Source organism: Peromyscus eremicus, chromosome 11 (assembly GCF_949786415.1).
Source record: "Peromyscus eremicus chromosome 11, PerEre_H2_v1, whole genome shotgun sequence".
Taxonomy (NCBI): domain Eukaryota; kingdom Metazoa; phylum Chordata; class Mammalia; order Rodentia; family Cricetidae; genus Peromyscus; species Peromyscus eremicus.
In genome coordinates, this window is record NC_081427.1 from 62,644,814 (window position 1) to 62,668,898 (window position 24,085).

Below are 24,085 nucleotides of genomic sequence, written 5' to 3' on the forward strand. Positions count from 1 at the left end.
TTTGTGGCGGTGGTATCGGTAGTGTAGGGTATGGAGCAAGTAATACTGTTGTGTTTTCTTTGTGTGTTTTCTTCCATGTAGCATCTGCATACCAAAGGACTTATTCTAAGAAATACTTTAAAAATTCCTCATCCGCAAAGGACAATTCCATAAACACTTCAAAACACGAGCATCGCTGGAGCCGGACGTGGCAGGAATCGAGGCGCTGATCCTCAAAAATGGCGAACACGTGCTTCATCATTTCAGCCAAAGTCCTGACTTTCCGTGCCTTTCCTAGCACCTCAAGAAGTATTAGCAGTTGGTTTGGATTTGGGGACTGCCGTCCGGTCATTTGGGGTTGCTGTGCTCTTAAAGTAATTTCAATGAAACATGGAATTAAAAGAAAAAAAAGTGAATAAAATGAAAGCGAATGAGTGAAGAAAGTACCCATTTCCAGCCTATCTAATTTCTTTAGTTCTCTCTGCCTCCAGGGCAGACCATTTCCTGTATGCCAGCCTACTGTACTATTTAAAAAAAACAATGCAATTTCAGCACCGATGGCCGTGTAAATAAGATGATTTAATGTTGATTTTAATCCTGTATATAAAAATAAAACATCACACTGAGTTCAGGCGTATTTAATGATGATTATGGAGCTTACTAGGTCTTTAATCATTGGTTTGGCTGCTTTGTTATAGTTTGTTTAGGCTGGAAATGGTTTTGTCTGCCCATTGACTGTGGGCAAGTTTGAGGACGGCTTTCCTGGACAGCCAGCAAACAGAGTCTTCTGGGTCTCTGCATCCATGCCAGGAGCCTGCTTGTCCAAGCTGATGCCGAGATGGCAGATGGGAGATTAAAGAAACTCGAAGCTCCGGGGTGTGACCCTGCTTTGCCACATCCCTTTTTCTTTACTCACAAGAAGGGCCCGAATGGAGGACTTTTCTATGACCTGGAACTTTTTTTAGGGGTCAAAGTGCTAATTATTAACTCAACCAGGTTTCCTTTATAATGGCTTTCTTAACACTAATGCTGGTAAGGTAACAGAGCAAGGCATTTGGAACGGATGTAGACCAAGGGTTTATACCTTGTTGTGGAGGGTGGGGGGGTTCTTAAAAAACAACACTCCTACAAAAAAAAAAAAAAAACCTCCATTTTGTACATATAACCATTTTAATCCTTTATAAAATTTTTGAATGTTCATGTATGAATGCTGCAGCTGTGAAGCACACGTGAATAAATGAAGTAAGCCATACGGATTTAATTTATTGGATGTTATTTTCCCCAAGACCTGAAATCAATAGAATACGCTAGTCATTTTTCAGCATTAGCTTTTATACTTTCTTCACGGTTTGAAACCTTATAATATAGGTGCCCTGTTCCTGATTCAATCACGTGATGAATAGAATGCTTCAAGTGTTTGTTCCAGAGAATGGAAAAGCATTTAGCTTTCAATAAGTGGTGTTTGCCCATTCCAAGACAGAGTGTAAGTGTAGAAACAGTGTGGGTATTTCTTCCAGTTAGGTGGAGTGTATGTGTTGAAGTTTTTGCTTCTCTCTGCCCACCCCATTTGCCCCTTGCATTTGAATAGTGGTCACTGAAGATGACATTGAATCATTACCTGGATATTTTAGGTTCAAAGAACAAACCACTATTGGAAAGAGGGCATTTAAGGCTTTTCACAAAGTTCATTTAGAGCAACTTTAAGAAAAATTACAAATAAAATGTGAACAGAAACCAAACTTTAAAATTACATAATTAATACAAGCATGGAACCATCATAGGATGTCCCATAAATATAGAAAAAATTTATGATTTACACATGAGATCAAAGTAATTTTTCGATAATGAAAAGAGTGGAAAAAGATCAGACTGGGGTGGCCCTATGTTGATAGTTTCTCATGAAACCGCCTTTGGCTTAGAAGAAATCACTGTGCTCACAAGCATACAGTGTCTTAGGGATCTCTGCAGTAAGCATAGCCCATCCTTATGTGTTCTAGAGCACAGGAAATCACTGTGTTGACTTATTAGAACTTTTTGCTTTTTCATTACAATGCACATAATCCTTCCCTGTATTTATATTATAACATGTATAGTGTAAAATGTGAATGACTTTTTTGTGAATGAAAATCTAAAACCTTTGTAACTTTTTATATCTGCTTTTGTTTCACCAAAGAAACCTAAAAATCCTTCTTTTACTATATTGTGACTTGTCTGTTTATTTCCAACTTTAAACCCTAATACATAGCAAACTTTTTATGTTCTGGTTTCATCACAGGGGACACTTATTCCCTGGATGGATTACTTTTATGTGTATTAGAGAGATGGCTACAGAGTCTAGCAATGTGCTTATGTCCACACTATGCATGAATCTCCGATATGGAAGAGATATGATTAGAAAGTGACAGCTCAAATTAGAGACTACTTTCTCGTGAACCAGCCAACTGTTCATATGGATGATCTCACAATAGGCCAGTGATGACCACCATTACATTCGGAAGGAGAATTGGGCATTGAGAGATGAAGTTCTTTGTCCAAAGTTACAAAGTGTATAGTGAGAGGAGATAATCCATAGACCCTGTGTAATATACTCAAGAGAAACTTAAAATGTTGTGTCCCTGACTACTATATACCTAGAAGTTTAATGTAGAGACTAAGTGATAATATCCAATTATCAGATGATACAAACCAGTAAGTTTTCATACATTCAGCTATCCATAGTGGTTCCTTCAAGGTTTATTCCTTCAGTCCTTGTTAAGCACTACTGTATTCCAGGCATGGTCATAGTCTCTAAAGATTCAGCAGAGAAGAGGTTTGACATTTGCGCCCATATAAAAGTTTTTATATTGGATACAGCCCGTGGGCTTATTTTACTCAGCACCTTTCTTGATACTATGGAAGAATACTCAATTATACTCACATTTAATGAAAATATCATACAGCCACAGTGTGTCAAGTTATTTTAAGGTCTTTCTCCTGGGATATCCAAACTACACACGAAATTGGACTTGCACAGGACAGATGAGATTCTCAAACCAAGCATGATGGCAATTTCAGGACTTAGGAGGCCAAGACAGGAGGATTGCCATGAGTTGGAGGCCGGACTTAGGAGGCCAAGACAGGAGGATTGCCATGAGTTGGAGGCCGGACTTAGGAGGCCAAGACAGGAGGATTGCCATGAGTTGGAGGCCGGACTTAGCTGCAGAGTGAGACGCTGTCTGAAAATAACATGAACAAAACAAAGGAAAGAGAAACAAAGCTGCTTTTTGTTTTGAGTTTGTGGCGTTAGTGTATGGTCTGTCCTTTCTTTAACATAACTCTAAGTGGAAATTATCCTATTTATGTTTACAACAGCTTATTTATTGAGTGAGCTAGGCTCTAATAACTAAATTGGTGGGATGTTCTATACTGGGAGAAAGGACCACATTTGCACTATTCAAAGTCAGCATTAGGTGGTCCTCTAAACTTTTAAAGGCTAAGTGTCCCATCAGTTGATAATACGGACCTTGACCACAGGGACTGCATAAGGGAGATGGAAATCCAGGGTAGCAGAAACAGAACAAAGTGCAAGAAGCTGTAGAAGGGCTATGTCCTTGTAGTGTGGCAATAAAGAGATCTTTGTTGCTCCAAAGTAAATTCACCTGGAGCACAAGAAGTAAGAGATGGACCAGCATGTTCTGTCTGCTCAGAAATTATATATTGGGTACAATGAATTTAGGAATTTACTTTTCATTTGAATTTTAATTTATTTTATTTGTGTTTATGTGGGGGCATGCATGTGCAATGGGGGTCAGGGGATGACTGCTTCTCTCCTAAATATTTGAGACCTGGTGATAAAACTCAGTTCATCGAGCTTGGTGGCAGGCATGCCTACCTTCTGAGCCATCTCACTGGATCAGACTTAAGAAGTTTTGAAATGAATACATGAAAATAAAATGGATTGCAATGGATTCAAGTTGATTTAGTGCGTGTGCTCTGCAGAACCATTTCCCAAGAGAAAAAATCTATGAAAGAGAATGTTCCAGAGAAAGACAAACAGTGTTATCGCGTAGTAGAGACTTAGTAATGCCTATTTTTAGTGTATTTCTCTTTAATTCTGTCTAACATTAGAAGGGCAGAGAAAGTGTTTTTGAAGCAATGGATCCACAGTGTGGTGTTAGCACTGAAATTTGGGCACCATTCTTTCCTCTGTGCTATAACTCATATTTGCTAAACAAACCAGGATAATCCACTCAGTTTACTCTTTTCTAAAACAAACTTAAACAGAAAGTTTATAAAGGACCTTGAATGAGTCATTTGAGACTGTGTAATCTTTTCCCATTATTACTCACTCCAATATGTTTGCATCCCAGCTGGACAAGAAAGAGCAAATGCCAGAAGAGAACAAGAATGGGTCTGTTGAGGTGTTTACCCAACAAGCAAAGTCTGGGCTTTAGTTGGAATTTAATTCAGAGCTTGTGTGAGTCCATCAAATGATCCCTGGCAAAGTCCAAAACTACGCTGCTGTGGGAAGTTACTATTAAGTGATTTTTTGGTAGTGCACATTCTAAAATAAAGTTTAAAGGTAAGTATTCCACAGACTTCTAGTCTCAAGAGTTTTATCACGATAAAATTAAAAAAGTATATAAATGGATGCTGTTTTGTAATATTTTCAATATTACACTTCTGAAATAAATATTTCACATCATTCCACACATAAAGTGTGTGTGTGTGTGTGTGTGTGTGTGTGTGTGTGTGTGTGTGTGGATGGTGATATATGTATGTGTGTGTATGTATGTATGTTTATGTGGACATGTACACATATGCTTGAGGAGGCCAGGGGTTGACATCAAGTGTCTTCCTCAATTGCTTTCCACTGTATTTAAGACAAGGTCTTGCACTGCATATAGAGCTCATCTATTGGCAGAAATATTAAGGCAACTCCAAGTAGTTAAAAGGGAGGTTTATTTTGTGGGGTAACTTACAAGTAAAGGGCTAGGTTACAGGGTCCGGGAGAGGTGAAGTGAAGTCCAGCGGTGTTCTCTGGAGAACTCTGCTCCATCTACATCCAGCATCCAGGATCCAGGAACCAAGAGACCGGCACACCATGATCTCCGGTCTTAAGGGCTTCCATCTCGGCCCTACCTTGTAGGCGTGACAGTTATCAGAAGCCTCAATGGGGGCAGTACTTCCAGGTCAAAGCTGGAACAGCAACCCACACTCATCAGTTTGGTAGGTTGTCTGGCCAATGAGCTCCAGGGATCCCCCCCGTCTTTGCATACCTCACCATGCCCAGCAATGTGGTCAAAGATGTGTGGCACCATGTCTGGCTTTTATGTGGTGCCAAGAGCTGAACAGTAGCTGGCATGCTTGTAAGTCAGGCCCTTTGCTCACACAGCTTCTCTAACCCCCAGCATGGCTCTTTAAATGTCCATTTTGTAGACTCCAGCTAGAGCATTTGAATATGTATGGACTACCACCTACAACATTTTCACACTCATTTATTTGCTCATGGAATGTGTATGAGTGTTTTGCCTGTGTCTGTGGAGGTCAGAAGAGAGGGTAAGATCCTCTGGAACTGGATTACAGACAGTTGTGAGCCACCACGTGAGTGCTGGGAACCAAACCCAGGTCCTCAGCAAGTGATCTTAACCACTGAGTCAGCTCTGCAACTCCACTGCCATCATTTTAAAATGTGAAGAAAAATTGTGTTTTCAGCATCCAGAAATTTCATATTTTTCTTTTCTCAACTGTGGACTCATCCTTCATTTTAGTTCCATCATGAATTTTATCCAATATTAAACACATTAAACGTGTGTTTTTGAAAGTTTTCCATTGATTAAGCTGTCAAGCACATATGCATTAAAGGTTGTTATTGACATTTGAAATTTAATTTTTTTATGATAAAATGAAGTTATAAAAATGAATAATTTACCTGAATGAATCATCATTGTAATTCACTGATCCATATTTGATCAGAACAATGTAAAGTTCTTATAAAATTTAAAAGTTAATTATATAAGTTACAAAATTCTAATAGGAAAAAAAACCTGAATGAGATTTGAGTTGTTTTTCCAGAATTGTTTTTTTTTTTAATGAGTAAATAATCTTTAAAACTAGAACAAGTCATGCTTAGCACATTGTCCTCCTATTTGGTTTAACAGAATTCCTAGTATTCTTAAATTCTAGGAAAATGTGTTGAGATACATAAACACATGGGTACTCTTGTTTTATTAGACTGTGCTACCCAATTCGTGACGCTCCTTTGGCCACAGTTAACTCTCGGGATTTGCATTTCACTGCCTCTCTGCTGATGTTGCAGTGGGGTTCTCCCGCTCTTTTTATCATGAGCCCCTGACTTGAGAAAGATCTGTCATACTGTCATCAAAATCACTCATCTTGGAAATAGGATATAGCTCAGTGGTAAACAGCCTAACACGCACATGGCCCTGGGTTTGTTTGTGAACCAGAAGCTTGGGAAGTTGCTTGGCTCTGTGGGCCCATCTATCCCTTGTAGCACTGTGGGGTACTTCGAGGGTAGGTATGCCTGCTTTGGTGACCGCTGAGCTGTACAGGCTTTCCAGGACTTTCCGGTTTCCTATGGAGCACACTGTGGCAAATGTTTATCCACCACAAAGTGACTACACTTTCCAGTCTTTGAATAAGCCTGTGGCTTCCCAAGAAAGACATTCACTGCTGAGAAAGTTGAACAAGGCAGTATGATGAAAGTGATTACTTCTGAAAGATCTGAGGCAAACTTTTAAAGGCAGAAAGTAGGGTGAATTTCAAAGCTGAAAAGGAAGCCGAGAAGACACAGCTCTGCTGCAGCCGCTATCTGGGAGAAGGAAGTTCACATGTCCAGGTGAGTGAGACGAGGCTTTTAGATGGGAGATTGTTTTGTCGGGACATGATCTCAAATTTTCCCCAGTTCCTAGGTCAGGCCACCTTCTCTCATTTAGTCAATTTAGTCAGATTGACCTGAAGATCAATAATCAATAATTTCAATAGTCAGCAATCTTAAGTACTTCCCATGGTCTAGGCTCTGTGAAAATAGGGACACTGTTGCAAATGGACTGTTAGTGTCTGTCCTTATGGATGGAGGTACGGAGGTGATTAGGCTTACGGAGATGATTAGGATGCCACAGTGGGAAGAGAAAAGACTTCTCAGATGTTCTGAAAGCCTTTATTCCTGGCCATTTCCTTGCTCTTTTTTCATCTCTGCTTGACATTGTTCATAACCACAGCTTAAATATTCCTTGTTCCAGATGGTTGAATTTCACAGAAATACTAAACTTTTGCTTCAGAATAAATTATTATCTAGCCATGTCCTTAGCCAATTCTCTGATCATTTATCTTGTTACATAACTGAAAATTACGGACTGGGCATCTAATAGAGGGTTGTTAGCTCATGGTTCCAAAGGCTGAGATGTCCACGATCCTGGACCTGAGGTCTTCTTATAGTCTGGTGGTGAGCATCAGTGACAGTATGAGAGAGAGCGAGCTTCCTAGCTTGAGTCTTCTTCCCTGTGTAAAGCCACTGATCACAACAGGAGGAGCCCACCCTCACAACCTCACTAGTCCTAAAGACCTTCCAATGACTCCACCTCTTCACACTGACACAGCAGCAGTTGTTTCTCAGTTAAGGCTTCAGAGGAGGCAAACGTTGAAGCCATGGCTCCACCCGTCCATTTGCAAGACTTGTATGCTGAGTTATTCTCACAGTCTCTAAACTACGTTGTCTTCAGCAGTTTCTGCTGAGTGATTTCTTTTTAAAGAGCTGTGTGTGTGTGTGGTGTGTGTGTGTGTGGTGTGTGTGTGTGTGTGGTGTGTGTGTGTGTGTGTGTGTGTGTGGTGTGTGTGTGGTGTGTGTGTGTGTGTGTGTGTGTGTGTGTGTGTGGTGTGTGTGTGGTGTGTGTGTGTGTGTGTGTGTGTGTGGTGTGTGTGTGTGGTGTGTGTGTGTGTGGTGTGTGTGGTGTGTGTGTGGTGTGTGTGTGTGTGTGTGTGTGTGTGTGTGTGTGTGTGTGTGTGTGGTATGTGGTATGTGTACACATGAGGAGAGGCATATGGAGCCCAGAGGAGGACATCAGGTACTCTCCTCTATCATTCTTTGCCGTGTTCCTTTGAGGTAGGTCTCCCACTGAACCAGGGGTTCCACTGAACAGGGGCTAGAGTGGCGGACCAGCATACCACAGTGACCTTCTTCTCTTTATCAAAGATCTCAGAGATCTTTGGTTTATGTCTTCAGGAAGACTATGGCACTAACTTAGCTCCTACCCATCAAAGGATGGGTGAACTACATTGCTTTGGAGGTCTCCACACTTGTCCCCTCAGGTTCCTCCCCTAGCAGCTTGTTGTATGCTTTTAGGAAGTTATGACTTCAGTTTTTTTTTTCTGAGAGTTTCATACCTGTAAATAGTGAATTTTGATCATTTTAACCCTCTCCCATTATTATTCTCTCTCATCTTCCTTCCTCTCCTTTCCTCCAGCAAGCCTCCCTCCTAGCCATGTGGTTATTAAAGCTGTAAGCCATTTTTCTGTCCCAGCCGTGTATAATTATCTGACTGGCTAGTCCTCGTTCTGTGTCCTCGGGTTTAAAATTAATAAATAAAATGTGATTCTCCTCAGCTGGAGACCACAGCCAAGCTCGGCTTTCAATGTTCGTTTTCTAATTGGGAGCAAAGAAAAGAACAGGAAAATTACATTATGCGCATAACAAGTTTTTCTGAGACGACGTCCCCATATTTTTGAAATTTTATGGATGTTCTTGGTGCAAGCAGAACAGAGGATGAAGTCGCCACTTTAAACAGTTGGAGCCTTTGTCTTCCAGAAAGGACTGGTGTCTTATGTTTGGGGAAGCCGTTTGGAATCTGAGGGGCCTCCAAGCTTGCCATGCTCCAGAGCAAGTCCACAGGTGGAAAGAACTAGAAAAACAGGAACCCCGGCTCCTCTGCACTGTGTGTGTCCTGGAGGTGGATGTGGGGAGACCCGGGCCCTGTTTGCTGCTGTTGTTTCCTTCTTGTTGTTTGTGAAGTAAGGCGTCCTTTGTAACCCAGGCTGGCTTCAAACGCAGCCTTCCCAGCTCAGTCTCCCAGTGCTGGGACTGTAAGTGTGACTATTGCACTATGTTACATGTTTTAACCTCACACAGTTTGTCGCCCCTTTGATTTAACTTGTACATAAGAACATTTTGTGTTTGTTCTCTATGGGGCATTGAAACCAGAGAATGGAAAGTTATTGTCAGGTCTTTCCATGTTGACTAGTGAAGACAGTTATAGTAACATCATGTAGATGGGCTGAAATCATGACAGCCATGTAGGAGATACTCGGGGAGGGGGTCAAGGAGTCTGAATCTAGTCCAACAAATTGTGTAGTTTTAAATATTTGTGTGTTTAGTTGTATTTGAACTCATCATGTTTCCACAGTGCCTAGGACGGTTTTGTTAATTCTTAACTACATCATATTTTTCAGCATTAAAAGATGGATCATACCTTCATGTCAGTGTGTGGAGAGCTGGAAAGTTTGCTACAGGCATTTCATCAAATCACACCTAATTTCTTACCTTCCAATTTTTCCCTGCTCTTTCTTCCCATCACTTCCTTCCCAGCTCCTGTGTTCTTTTTATTTTAAAACCGTGGAGTCCATGTGATGCCACCTGTATGTGCACGAACACAGGACCATCCTTTGGAGCATGTGTAATGTTGCAGGGGCCACACCCCTGAAGAAAACAGATCCCCTCCATGGTAGCCATTAATTGTCATGCCTGCTTTTTAAAGGCATATTTCAGCTCAGCCTAAGCTAGCAGTCCCTAGAATCCCAAAGAGTATTCTTTCCTTAAAACTATGATGTTGTTCTATTAATCTCATTATAAGCATGTATGGAAACTATAAGCATGTATGAAATTTCCTGATAAAAATAAGACAAAAATGATTTTTTTAAAAAAAGCAGGCAATGGGATTTAGTACTACTCTGTAAAAGGAGAAGAAAATCATTAAGTATGATGTCTGTTATACAAAGGTTGGAAAAATGGAGATATCATAGAGTGTTTAACTAATACAGCTTATGTAGAAAAGCAAGAGACAAGGAATGCCGATGTACTTCAGTAGTATGGAGTGCACTCGGTACCTGCAAAGCCATAAAGTCAATCCTTAGCACACTACATAGACAAATAACCAAGGAGCACTAGAAGCCTGTTACCAACAGAGCAAATCTCATAGGGGCTTGGGAGTATCTGAGTATAGAAGGGATAAAAAAATTAGCATCATTTTCTATTAAATGAGGATTCAAAAACAAAAAAAGTGGACCTGCCTTGCTACACAGGAGGAGGTTCAGAACAGAGACCAGACCAAAAGCACAAGAGAAATACCAGAGAATGAATAGGCTAGTGTGTGGGCGCTGGAAAGTCTGTATCTACACCGAAAACACTGTAGGCAAATAGTGTTTATGGAATGGTTTCCTAACTCATGACTCCCCTGCTTGACACCATGAAACAGTGTTAGATGTATATTGAGTTACGTTATTGCTCTTTTATCCCTATTTGAATTTATAGCCCAGGTAATATCTATTCATTGTAAACTTACAGAAAAATTAGAGTGCAAATTGGAACGCACACATTCAAGAGAAGATTTGTTTGTATCCAGTGACTATGTATAACCCTAGCTCTAGCCTGGGCTGAGTAACTATGTGTAGAAGGAACTATTTACTGAGTGCCAGCCCTTCTCCTGAGTGTGCCACAGTCTGTTTCTTGTCACAAGAACGTGTCACCTGTGAGCACAGGACCGCTTCTGTTCTGTACGTCACCAGGTCCCTAACACCTGCAATGGTGCATGGCATGTAGCAGACACTCAATCAATACTTCTCGCACGAATTACTAAATCACTTCTCCTAATGCTAACACCAGTGGGACTGTCACGGCTCCTTACCTGTAAGGAAACAGGCTAAAGGAGATCTTGCTGATGTTCCAAAGCTGTGTAGCATCTGAGGAACTGGGATGCACAGTTGGAAAGCAGCCATGCTGCTCATGAAAATATTCAGTTATAACTCCTTCAGTAATGGGAGAACATGTAGGCATGGACATTAATGGGATGGTGTTACATATAATACTGAAAGTGCAAAAAGCATTGCTTACCTCTTTGTGACAGACAGTAGAAAATAGTATGCATTATTTCCTGAACAGTTGTATTTACTGTCAGCATCAGCAATGAAGGACAATCTTACCTGTCTCATGTCATTCCTGTCCTGGAATATGCCGCCATATTTGTCGGTCACCTAAATGAGAAGCTGAATGGTTTAGCAAACAAGAATGAGAGTATTGGGGTTTCTGAAATATCCTTTGGAAAAAAACTACAGGTACATCAGCATCTGTCTAAACTGAAAAAAAATGTCGTTCGTCTCATGCTGGATGTCAGAACATCATGTCTTTCACAGTTTTCCAGTGTAACAAAGTAAACATATGAACACAGAATAGAATTAGAGGCTGTATTCCTGCAAAATATGGACAAATCTCCATGTGTCCATTAAAACACGACCTAGAGGTTGAGAGATTAATACACGGAATTTTAAAATATAGTCCACATTGTGGTATCCAAAGTAAAAACTGGTGTGTTTATCTTATGTATTCTAGTACTATCCAAAATAATATATGGATATATGATGTTTTGAAATAAATAGATATTGCATAAAACAACCTAAGATTTACTTTCAGAGAAAATCCAGTAAAGATTTATAGACTATGTAAGCCTTTAGAACACTTAGGCAGCTATTTAGATTTATGTTTATGAAACAATAACATAAACTCCGTGCTTCATTCCCTCAGATTTTTATGTAACTTGAATTGCTAAACAATCTTACTAATTAAAAAATACCCTGAGCCAGACATTGGGGTGAAAGCTGAAAGATTAGAGAAGCAGAACAAGCCACAGCCAGCCTCACATCACCAGCTTCTCAGCTGATCCTGTTTCCTCAGACTGAAAGCCTCTGAGTCCTCCCCTGAAAGGGTCTTAGCTGAACTGCTGCTGCCATTAGCTTACGTCCAGGAAATCTTCAGTCTCAATAGAGAGACTTCCTGTTTCCTCATGCCTTATATACCCTTCTGTGTCCTGCCATGTTACTTCCTGGGATTAAAGGGGTGTGTGCCAGGCAGATCTCTGTCTCCTGAGTGATAGGATTAAGAGTGTGTGCCACCCCTGTCTGGCCTCTATGTCTAATCTAGTGACTGGCTCTGTCCTCTGATCCCCAGATAAGTTTTACTGGGGTGCACAATATATCCATTCTACAGATGTCTTTTGAGTGAAGACCACAGTTCAGGAATTGCTTTATTTTGTTTCTTGGATTCATTTCCCATTTTATTACATTACCTTGACAACAGGGTGGCCTGGGTTTAAGTAACTCTCCTGAAATGTCAATATTTTCAGCCACTCAGAAATGACATGACCAGGGCCATCATTATCTCTTCTGACATACTGAATACATGTACTTGCTGTCTCAGGATTAAAGACATTTAAAGGAAGGCAAGCTTTCTTGGAAACTAGAAATTGATTGTGAGTTCAAGTTGGATGTAAGTGGACAGAAAAGAAGACCTGCCTTCAAATAAGATGTCCAAATAAGGACTTCCGGAAATATTTTTCAAAGTTTTGTCATCTGTTATCTTTGAGGTAGATGTACAACATACAGACGTGGTACAAACAGCAGTTTCTGTGGATGTCTGTTTCCACACACTCCTGTTTCTGCTTAGACACTGAGGCTGTGTGCTCCTTCCCTGTACATCATGAGCATCAATTGCCAGGGATGCAGGAGAAGACACCTTTGCCAGCCCACAAGTTAAGGGGCAGTGAGCTGTGGTTGACACCAGAAGACCTGAATGAAATCAGAAAAACAGAGGACCAATCCCTCGTATGACCATCTAATAGCTAAGGGTCTTCCTGAGACACAGCCCAAAAGAGACATACCCAGGAAGAACCAGGGGTCTTTTTAGTAGGAGTTAGGGGTTCTATGAGGTCCTCTGTAGAGCTGTAAACAGCAATCAGACTTGTTTCTGTGATCGCAATGAGACTGTGCCGGAGCAGAGAGCAGTAGACGAGGCTAAAGATGTTTCAAACATTTTGCCTGATATCAATACAGCTGCGTTTCCTTAAAGCCTCTTATAAACACTGTGAAAAAAAAATCAAAATAGCACTCCTATGCTGCCACGAGAAGTGAGAGCCACTGCTCAGCTTATCAAACGTGTATTTTTAATCCAGTTCCTCTAAGTGCTTCCAGTCTGAAGACAAGTTTGCTCCAGAGTGGCGTGTCCCAAATGTGCAACCCAGTCACCCTGGGATCTTGTTAAAATGCAGATTCTGATGCAGAGGGTCAGGCATGGTCTGAGGTTCCTCAGATTTTTAACAAGCTCCCAGGTGGTGCTCATGCTGCTGGTAGGTAAAACGCACATTAAACATCTTGGAGCACTGGTCTTCACTTAACGTTTCCCTCAGGTACTTATTAGCTTTTCTAGTGCCGGTTCCCACAGCTTCTGAATCTGTGGACTCTGATTGCATGCCATTCTGATATACTCATGAGTAACTCGACTGGACGTGGTCGTGTCAGGCAGCGGTCTACAACACGGCACACTTGGCAAAACTACAGCATATTCTCATACTAGACACTGCTGTTCCTCCGGATCCCATTGTTGCCTCTCACAGAGTCTAAATTGTAGCCCTTTGAGTGATCCTAACACACAGCAGGTTTGAGAACCATGCCAATAAAGCCTTGGAGGTCATAGAGGTCTTCACATTCTAGTCTACATATAATACTAGGCCTGACTTTTGAAAGCAATTTCTGTCTGGATCAAAAGTGCTTCAAAGCAGGTTACTGATGGAATCCTCTTACCTGAGATTCATGCCTTCTACCCGGACAGGCAATCTTGGTTCTTTCTCTGTTGCACATGAGGGAGCCTCAGAAAGGTTACACAGAAATTTCATTAATTATTGTAGAGAAATATACTAAAAGACACACATTGGATAATTTTGAAATCTACTCATGCCAAACTGGCTGTGTAGTTTTTTTTTCTTCATTTTTTTCAAGTCATTTTAAAAAAGTGATGGCCTTTTGTTATTTTTTCCCCATTTTTCTTTATTAAGAAAATTTCTACTCACTCTACATACCACCCACAGATCCTCCCTCCTCCCTCCTCCAATCTCCCAGCCCTTCATCCCAAGCCACCCCACATCCCCACATTTCCCAAATCAAGGATACGGAAGACACCCAGGCAGGGGGATCCATCCCCTGGTGCATGGGCAGGCTTTTGGGAACCTGGTGCCTGTGGTGTGGCGCCTTGCGCCGCCTTGGTACAGTGGGAAGGGGCTTGGACCTGCCTAGGCTCAGTGTGCCGGGCTCTGCTGACTGGCTGTGTAGTTTTATTATAAATTTTCATTAACTTGAATCTGTTCCATTGTGGCTTTTAAGGCAGAAGCTAATTACTGGGAGCCTATAATTTGAAGTGACAGGTAATTAGGTTCTCTGTGAATATCTGCGTAATGTATAATATAATATTAAACAGTAATTATTTAAAACACAAATGAAGCTGATTAAAGTCAGTTCTAGCAGTTGGTGGTTCACATTAAAACTGAAACTCGATAATTAACCAGAGTACCAAAAAAAAGAGACCATTTCAGTCTAGCTGTAAAAATGATTTTTTTGTCATTTGGTGTTAATTATGACATGCTAATATCTCTAATTTTATTTGGTCCATGTACATTAGCCTCATGTACTCAGGATGAAAATCTGAATGGGAGTACTAAATCCAAGATAGGAAGAAAATCATTTGTCTCACACTTGTATTAATATTTAACCTTCGTCACTGAATTAATACTGTGACATTGCCAGTGCAATCCTCAGTGGAAATAGTGATTCCTGAAAGGATATGAAATTGGACTGTTGAGTTAGGTAGGACATTATTATTTTATAAGATTTGATTACATTTTTGAAAGTGAAAAAATGTCTCCATAGAACAATGGGTAGATGTCACTGATAGTTCATACCCACACAATATACTGTACTAAATACATACTCTATAACTAGAGTTTATTACATTGTAATATAGGACAGATTGAATATTAGGGCATAAATATGTGAGTATTCACATACATATATGTATATATATATATTTAAATACATAAACTCTGTTTCTCAGACTTTGATTTTAAGCTTGTGCACTGGATTTTTCTTTTAACTTGTCCATCTGAAGCTCTTAATCCTGTTGTAGTATTACTTACAGTGATACTAACTAAACAGGTTTCTGGAGGTGCAGCTCATGTACTAGGTGTTGGTAAAACATCTCTGTGATTTGCAGCAATGGTCACTGGATTTTGTAGTTTATGCTTCTGAGTTCTAAAACACCTTACTGCTATGCAAATAGCCTGTCAGTCAACCACCTGCAACTTGGGGAGTGAAATTAATTTCTAACTTATTAGAATCCTGATGGAGGCAGCAGATCATAACCTCCAGTGCTTAGTTTTATTCAAGAGCAACCATTTTTCAGATCAAATTTTCCTGTATGAAAATAAAGTTACATAGGTATAAATTGATTTCAAAAGTCTTTTAAAGGATTTACTTATTTATGTGTATGGGTGTATTGCCTAGATTTATGACTGTGCACTACATGTGTGCCTGGTTACTAAGGATGGAAGAAGAGAGCATCAGTTCCCTGGGACTTGAGCTACAACACTGAGATTCCATCTTACACTTGTCAGAATGGCTAAGATCAAAAACACAAATGACAGCTCATACTGGCATGGATGTGGAACAAAGGGAATACTCCTCCACTGAAAAACATAGTGGTTTCTTAGAAAACTGAGGAAGGGAATAGGAGGGATCAGTGGGAGGAAGATGGATGGATGGAGGAACAGAGGGACAGAGGGAGAGGGGGAGAGAGAGAGAGAGAGAGAGAGAGAGAGAGAGAGAGAGAGAGAGAGAGAGAGAGAGAGGGAGGGAGGGAGGGAGAGTACTGGGAGAGACAACTGGAATCTGGGACATCTCTGGGTGAAATGGAAACTCTCAGGAATCTATGAGGGTGACCCTAGCTAAGATGTCTAGCAAAGGGGGATATGGAGCCCGAACTGGCCATCTCCAGTCACCAGGCAAGACTTCCAGTGGAGGGAGTAGGACATCAATCCAGCCACAAAACCTTTGACCTACTAATTTTTCCTACCTACAAGACGTGTTGGGATAAAGGTCAAAATTATGTGAAGAAGTAACAGTGGGGTGGTGGGAAGGTGAATTTATTCTAGATGATTTGTGAAGTTTATCTTAAGGTAACATTTAATCAGGAAGGTATAAAAGACAAGAAGCCAGTAAATAATCAAGCCTTGAAGACAGAGTAGTATACTTCTAGGAAAGAAAACAATCTGATTGGAAAACATGAGTAAGTGACAGAAAACAGAATATTCGAGAAACCAAAGGATAGCCATTGTGATGAAGGTGAAGACAGCCAGATCCTGAAGGTTCTGTAGTGTCATATGATGGCAAAGAGCTTGAGCTCTTGAGCCCAAATCTATGGATCAAATTTGTACTTCATCTTTTAACACACTGTGATGTGTGACAAGTTGCTGAACTATTCTTTTCTTTATTTTCTCATCTCTGAAATGGAGATGATCAATGTCTACCTGTTTTGTAGTTGTACTATTAAATGAGCCACTGCTTATCAATTATTTAAAAGAATATCTGTCAGGTAATGCTTTAGTCTATTTGTGGTACTGTAGGAAAAAATAACACAAACTAAGTGGCTTATGAATGATCGAAATTTGTGTTTATGTCACGTGACTTTTCCTTTATAGGAGACAAACAAATATCTATTTCTTACAGAAAAGAGTGGACTTTAGCTCTGGCTGAAGGCATACCATCTTTTCCTCCATTAAGAGGAAATCCAGTTGGTCATTTGGTCAGCAGATAGAGGGACCCATCCTAATGAAGGTGGGTTCACCTGAGGACATGCCAAAGAAATGGAGGAATAATTACCCCTTTAAGAAGATAATGGACTTTTCCTTCTCAGAATTCCCACTCCCTAGTCCAGCTACTTATGAATCTCAGCCATGCAGCTTCATAAGGCTGCCTACTTTCCTGAATGATTCACGGAACTATTTTTAAAGGGGGGAATCTTTTCCTCCTCCCCTTTAAAAATCCCCTTTCTAAACATGCTTTCCCAACATCTTGGACTTCACTCATTCTCCAAGATCTCCTCCCTGCCAAGTGGCTGCTGACTCCCATGGTAGTCTAACTCTAGCAGCATGGCGTTTCCCTCACTTCCTCTTCTCTAACCTCCTCCTCCAGGCAGCTGCTGAGATTGATAGCTAGTGGCTTTTCTTCTAAACTATAATAAATTTACCTTTCAGCTTCTTTCAGAGGCTGCTTTTAAATTCTTCTATAAATGAGATGAAGGACCTCACTAGGGACCCCAGTTTCCTCAGTTACATGTGACAGTTCTGCTAGGATCCACTAGCATCTCTAAAAGCATATTTACCCTAGACAAGACACTGACAACAGAAGAAAGAAATGATTCCATAGAAGTCCAGCTTGGAAAAACATTGAGTTCACTGGGGTTACTTACAAGAGCATGAGTAAGGGTTACTTATGGGAGTACGGATGACTCAAAAGTAGCTGAAAAACACTCATCTCATCATGGGTGACGGCTTGCTAAAGTTGTATCCCGTCAGCTCTCTGAAGAACTTGTTGGCAACTCCCAGATCAGAGAATCTCCCCAGACAAATTCATGGTCTAAGAATTTCTTTTTTTTTTAATTTTTATTTTGCAATACAATTCAGTTCTTCATATCAGCCAAGAATTTCTTTCTTACCAGTAGTTTTTACTACTATAACCTTGGAGAGGAATTATGGATTTTGTAAATTTGGGGGGACTTCCTGAGATTTGTGATTTGTTTTCTTCCTGAGTCTTAAATAGCCTCCCACCGGGATAGGTTGTTTCAATTTGGAGAAAATTACTACATAAAATTCTTATCGTTTTGCAGGCTGGGCATTCCAAGACCAAGTACCAAATGACTCAGTGCCTGTTGAAGACTTGTTTACTAGCTTCTGCATGGCATCATCTCTTAGAGTCCTCATGTGATAGAAGGTACAACCTAATTGTCTGGAATTTTTTCATAAAAAATAGGTCATTCATCAGAGTTATGTTCTCAGACCTAATCACCACCACATGGCCTCACTTCCTAATACCATTGTAATCTTTGTAAGGGTTACTATTTCCGTGATTAAACATCCTGACCAAAAGTCACTTGGAGAGGAAAATGTTTCTATTGCTTACACTCCCATATTACGGTTCATCATGAAGAAAATCAAGGGCAGAAACTTAAGCACAGCAGGAACCTAGAAGTAGGAGCTGATGAAGAAACTGTGGATGGGTGCTGGTTCCTAGCTTGTTCCTCATGTATTGTTCAGTCTGCTTCCTTATATAACTCAGGACCCCTAGCCTAGGGGTGGCCCCACCCACAATGAGCTGGGCCATCCCACACCAAACACTAATTAAGAAAACATCCTACATGATTGCCTTCAGCCTGATATTATGGAGGCATTGTCTCAACTGAGGTTCCCTCTTCTCAGATGACTCTAGCTTGTGTCAAGTAGACATAAAACTAGCCAGCACAATCATCATGAGGGTAGGACTTAAAATACCAGTTTTGTCATGACACAAACATGAAGACCAACATTGACAGCAATGTTTATTTTAAAATAAACTTAAATATGTGCCCTCGGGGGTTGGAAAGATGACTCAGTGGTTAAGAACACTGAATGTTCTTCCAGAGGACCCAGGTTCAATTCCCAGCCCCCACATGGCAGCTCACACCTGTCTGTAACTCCAGTTCCAGGGTTTCTGACACCTTCACACAGACATACACACAGGCAACACACCAATGCACATAAAATAAAAAAACATGTGCCCTCAATCTCATTACTTGTTACAATATCTAGAGCTAACCAATGTCATTTTGGTCTCTCTCTATTCATTCATCATTAAATGTAATTTATCCTTCTCATTACAGTCAACTGAATTATTTTACTTACTTTTCGTATGTGTGTGCATGCGTGCACAAGCTCCATGTGTGGTATATGCATGTGGTATATGGAGGTGTAGATGCTTGTCCATGAACACAAGGAGGCAAGAGGTCAACTTAAGATGTCCCCATTTTTTTTAGATAGGCTCTGTCATTAGTTAATCTTTCTTTTTTTTTTTTTTTTTAAATCCTGGTGTGATCAGACACCAGATGACTTGGGAATTGAACCCAGGTCCTCTGGAGCATTAATCAGTGATCTTAACCACTGAGCTATCTCTCTTCTTCATTGGTTAATCTGGGTTCAAATCAACTGGATAGAGACTTGCTAATGAGAGACCTCTTGTCTCTACTTCCCACAACTGGGATTACAGGCATGTTTCTCTGTTCCCACCTTTTTTCCCCCACTTAAGTGCTGAGGATCTGAATTCAATCCCTCATACTTGTACAGCAAGAACTTTACCCACTGAGCCACGTCACCATGCAAGGTGAACTATTTTTAAAAGAATGTTAATCATTTAATTGACCTGTTCAAAGCCTTCTTCTATATTGTATTCAATGCATTTGTAATAAAATACTAAGCCTTTTCCATAGCCTCTGATGCCCTACATTATTTAGTCCTTGTTGGGGACTTTCAAAACATTGGTTGACAACTTCCCTTAATGCATTGTGCTTTTCTACCATGACTAAATCCCATTCATTGCCTATAAATGTAATGCTCCTGTCTCTGGGTTTGGGGTGTTCTTGCCCTAATATTCTTTTCTTTGTTTATCAAGATTCTGCTCAAATGTCTTTTAGAAATGACTTCAGTGAGCATCTCATCTAAATGGGCATCTCCCTTGTCATCCATCAACTACATGCCACTCTATATTTACATTTTACTCTTAATCAACCAAAACTATACTAAAGTTTCATTGTTTCTTCTTTTTAGCTTATTTTCTTCACTGGATCCAAATTTTTCTAATTGTGACTGAGAGGGCCAGGCAAATATCATGACAGCCTGCCCTAATAACTCAGTTAGGAACTAGGCTTCAGACCCTGCCTTTTGGAACCTAGCAAGCAGTTTCTGAAAGAGCCACAGGCAAAGGACAATCAATCTCCAACCCCACCCTTACCGCCATACCCCCTACCCCACTCCCCCTACAGGAAGTGCAAGGAAGCCTGGTACATGTAGTACTAGGCCAGGCAAGGCCTGAGCCAATCCCCATAGTTAGGACATTCTAGGCCAGCCAGCCTCCATAGCAGTGCAAGGACAGGGCCTGGAACTTGTCCAGGCCTGCCCCAAAATGGGAAACTGTATCTGTGACCATCCCCTTACTAGCCCTGGCCAATTAGAATGTATGAATATGATTGTTATTTGCTTAAGCCAACCATATCTAAAATGACCTAACTGCTCTAGGAACTCCCCTTCAGCTGTGCTTAAAAGGAGCCCATAGGTCCCTCTGGAGGCTTTGCCATTTTGACTTTACGTGAAATGGCAGGCCCCAGCATGCTGGAATAAAAATGTTCTTGCTGATTGCATACGTGGATGGTGGTCTTTTGTGGGACTTCTCTAGGACCCTAACATTTGGTGTGTTGGCCTGGGAACTCCCCATAGGACTTCTATCCAGTTGAGTGTCTGATAACCTGGCCGGTGAGTGATCACTCTTTGTCTTGGTCTGTGATCTGAGTGATACTATGTTGCTGTTCTGTTTCATGCATTTATGTCTATGGGAAGCTTGAGCTGACTAAGTCTAGGCCCTAATACCATTTGCACCTATGTGGGTTGGGAGACATCTTTGACTGCATGATGGGAGGGACTTTGGGGCTCCTTTGATTGAACTAAGTAGATCTCTCCTGACAGGTGGTGCTTGCATACCACAAGAGGGGCTGTCTAATAGATGGGGATCACTTAACAGCAAATGAGGCCATCATTTCAGGGCTGGTGTACTGGTACTTGGTTGTCTGTGTCATTGTTACTTGTTTCTAACTACTAACCTCCTTATGTTAAAAAAAAAGAGGCATAGCAAGGACCACCTCTTCATCACTCCCTTATCCTTTGGCCCACAGTGAGGGCCTGGGGTACTAGGGAGGCCCACAGCCAGCTATGGCTTTGCAGGGGGCAGGGGCAGGGTTGTGGACAAGCCCACAGTACAGGTGTGGCTTTCTTGATTTCTTGTTTTGCAAGAGAGACTTGCAACCAAGCAGTGGCTCTTGCAAAGGGTTTGGGGTACTCAGTACAGGTGGGCAGGTATGGGGCTATAGGAAATTACCATCTGCAGTTGGTAACCTGTAGGAATGCCTGATAGAGAAGTGGTTAACAGTCTATTATAGGACAGCTAAAGGTACTCTGTGCCCACTGTTTCCCCTCCTTTCCTTCCTAAGCTAAGTTCTTCATTCACTGTGATACAATGTGGGTTTTTTGATAATGTCAAGATCTATTCTCGGCTGCTAGCCAGCTATGTTCCCTCCTGACACTGTCTGAGAAACTGTTGAATTGAATTAGCCTATATACTTTAGAAGCTCTGACTTTAGGATAAAAGTCAAAGACACATTATATTTGGGAAAAATTATGCTTTTGTTTCCAAAGGAAAAGAAAAAACACATGGGTTTTGGTCATTTGGATTCAATGGGTTACAAGTACTTGTCATCACTTATGGAAATTGGTTACAAATTGTTATTGATTAGGATAAGAAAAACTACTGCTAGCCTCAAATGTTTCACATTGATACAAGTTTTTATATATTGATACTATGTATAATATAATTACCGCTCCTGTAATGTCTATAGATAGGGAAAATGCTTATAAAATTTATTTACAAAGAGAAAAACAAAACCTGAGAGGTCCATTTGACTAATATATCTACAGGTTAAAATGATGGCCTGGTTGTTGTTATCCAACTTAGATATATTTTCAAGATTAAGCCTTGGTTTATTTAGCTCAGATGTATTTTGTAGATAATGTTCCTCAAACCTGTCAAAGATCTGATGAATATGGCATTTAAATTATTTGATAAAAGCTTACTATGGCACATAGAGCCTCCCAGCTCCTAGCAATGACTTCCAAGGTCTCCAAAGAGGAAATGAAACAACAACATGATGATGCCACCTGGATTGTTGATAACACTGACGACTGGGCAAGATGCCCCAATGCAACACCTGCTGCCAGGACCTGGTCCAGACTGTGGACAAGTAAGATACTGATGAAGTAAGATCAGTCTTCCCCAAGTTCCCCCTCCACAGTGTTGCTGGAGAATTTCTCTCCAGCTCCTGCCACCAAGTCCTGCCAGTCCCAGAGCCCACTTATAAAATAAACACACAGACTCTTACATTATTTAAAGTGCTTGGCCATTAGCTCAGGCCTATCATTGTCTAGCTCTTACTCTTATATTTAGCCCATTTCTATTAATCTTTACTTTGCCATGTCATTCGTGGCTTACTGGTACTTTACATCTTCCTTGTCCTGGCGGTGGCTGCAGGCAGTCTCCCCTATCCTTCCTCTTTCCTCAAGTCTCCTTTCTGTTAGTCCCATCTATACTTCCTGTCTGGCCACTGGCCAATCAGTGTTTTATTTATATAGAGCGATATCCACAGCACTTCCCCTTTTCTTCTTTGTTAAAAAAGAAGGTTTTAACTTTAACATAGTAAAATTACATATAACAAAACAGTTATCGAGCAAGAATTACAGTTACAATATTAAAGAAGATATCCTATCTTATATTGGTGAGTTTAAGGCTTTATATCTAACTTATCTTTTATCATAACTAAGGAAAATTGTAAGTATCTAGTCTTCAAGCACATCAAAGACCTCACTCATCATCATATTATACTTCTTGCCAGAATTTCAGACAATCTTATCCATTACTCTAAAAGACTTGCTGCAGAACCTACAGTTAGTCTAACTGAGATTTAACTATTTGAGCTTTCTCACAATACCCAACAGAGATACCATCACCCCCTAAACAGCAGGAAGCAATTCTAAGAAAACAACGCCCCTTCTCCCTTAGGTTTCATAATTCTCAGGGTTATGGATGATGGTTATAGGGTTGGAGGTAGAAGAAAATATTAGACTCAGTATTCTAAAAAAAAAAGGGCAAAGAAGAAATGGAATGGATAGGTATAAGATATTATGGTAGATTATTGTATATACTAGTAAACAAATTTAGTAAAATAGCAGCCTTAGATAATTTGCACTATAATTTGCCCTGTTATGGATTCTTATATGTTGATACAAATGTAAACTATTTTACACTCCTGTTTAAGATAATTTGTATATTGATACAAATACAGAACTATATTTTTTATAATGTTCATATATTTCTACTCTTATTTGAAATATTTGTAGATTGATACAAATGTAAATTTATATCTGTCATACTTTATGGATGTTCTACTTCTGTTTAGGATATTCGGTATATTTATATATATTTAAGATTATTGTCATATTGCATATCGCACTATATATTCCTACCTCTGTTATAAATATCTTGTGTATTGTCACAATTTTGAAGTCATCGTTCTTTACCATACACTTACTTATAGACTGTTTACCTTGTTTACATGAAGCCTTAGTCCTTAGGTTATTTCGGTAGATAAGACTTATAGATTTATAGTCACCTATGCTCGTCATCTCTATAGTTACATTAGTTAGGTTATCTAGATTTACAGATACATAGGTCAGATGGACAGGTAATCTTCAAACACTTCATAGACCTAGAGAATATGGCATTTAAATAACTTAGAATTCTCTTGACGTGAGACACAATTACTCCTGGCAGCACCAATTTGATCCCGAGAGAATGTTGGGCTTCTAAGACATTTCTATTTGGAAGTTTGTCTTCTTGGCACAAAATGGCCTACTGGGCAAAGAACTGCCCTTGCCTCGACTGCTGACAGTACAATGCAATGCTGTCCTTTCTGGACAAGTGGGACACAAGGAAAGCGACCACTGTACTCTGCCAAGACAGGGTAAGATGGTCTTTCAGAATTCCTGCTTCTAAAAATGATCTGTCAGATACTCTAGGCCTGTAGCCAATTTGAATGCACCAACAATGCTGAGAAACATTAGGTGACTGTCCAGGCTGCCAGCTGTCTCGGTCTGCTCTTGCAAGATTCCCA

At 40.4% G+C, this 24,085-nt stretch overlaps 1 protein-coding gene across 2 annotated transcripts in view; it reads left to right on the forward strand.

The window, feature by feature from the left end:
- Vcan (versican) overlaps window positions 1-1,007 on the forward strand; it is an 89,145-nt gene extending 88,138 nt beyond the window's left edge. For both annotated transcript variants that reach the window (XM_059276450.1, XM_059276449.1), the window contains one exon: window positions 82-1,007. In XM_059276450.1, the coding sequence (XP_059132433.1) occupies window positions 82-209 (128 nt within the window). In that variant the 3' untranslated portion in view covers window positions 210-1,007. The remainder of the gene's footprint in view (window positions 1-81) is intronic.
- The last annotated feature ends 23,078 nt before the right edge of the window (window positions 1,008-24,085 follow it).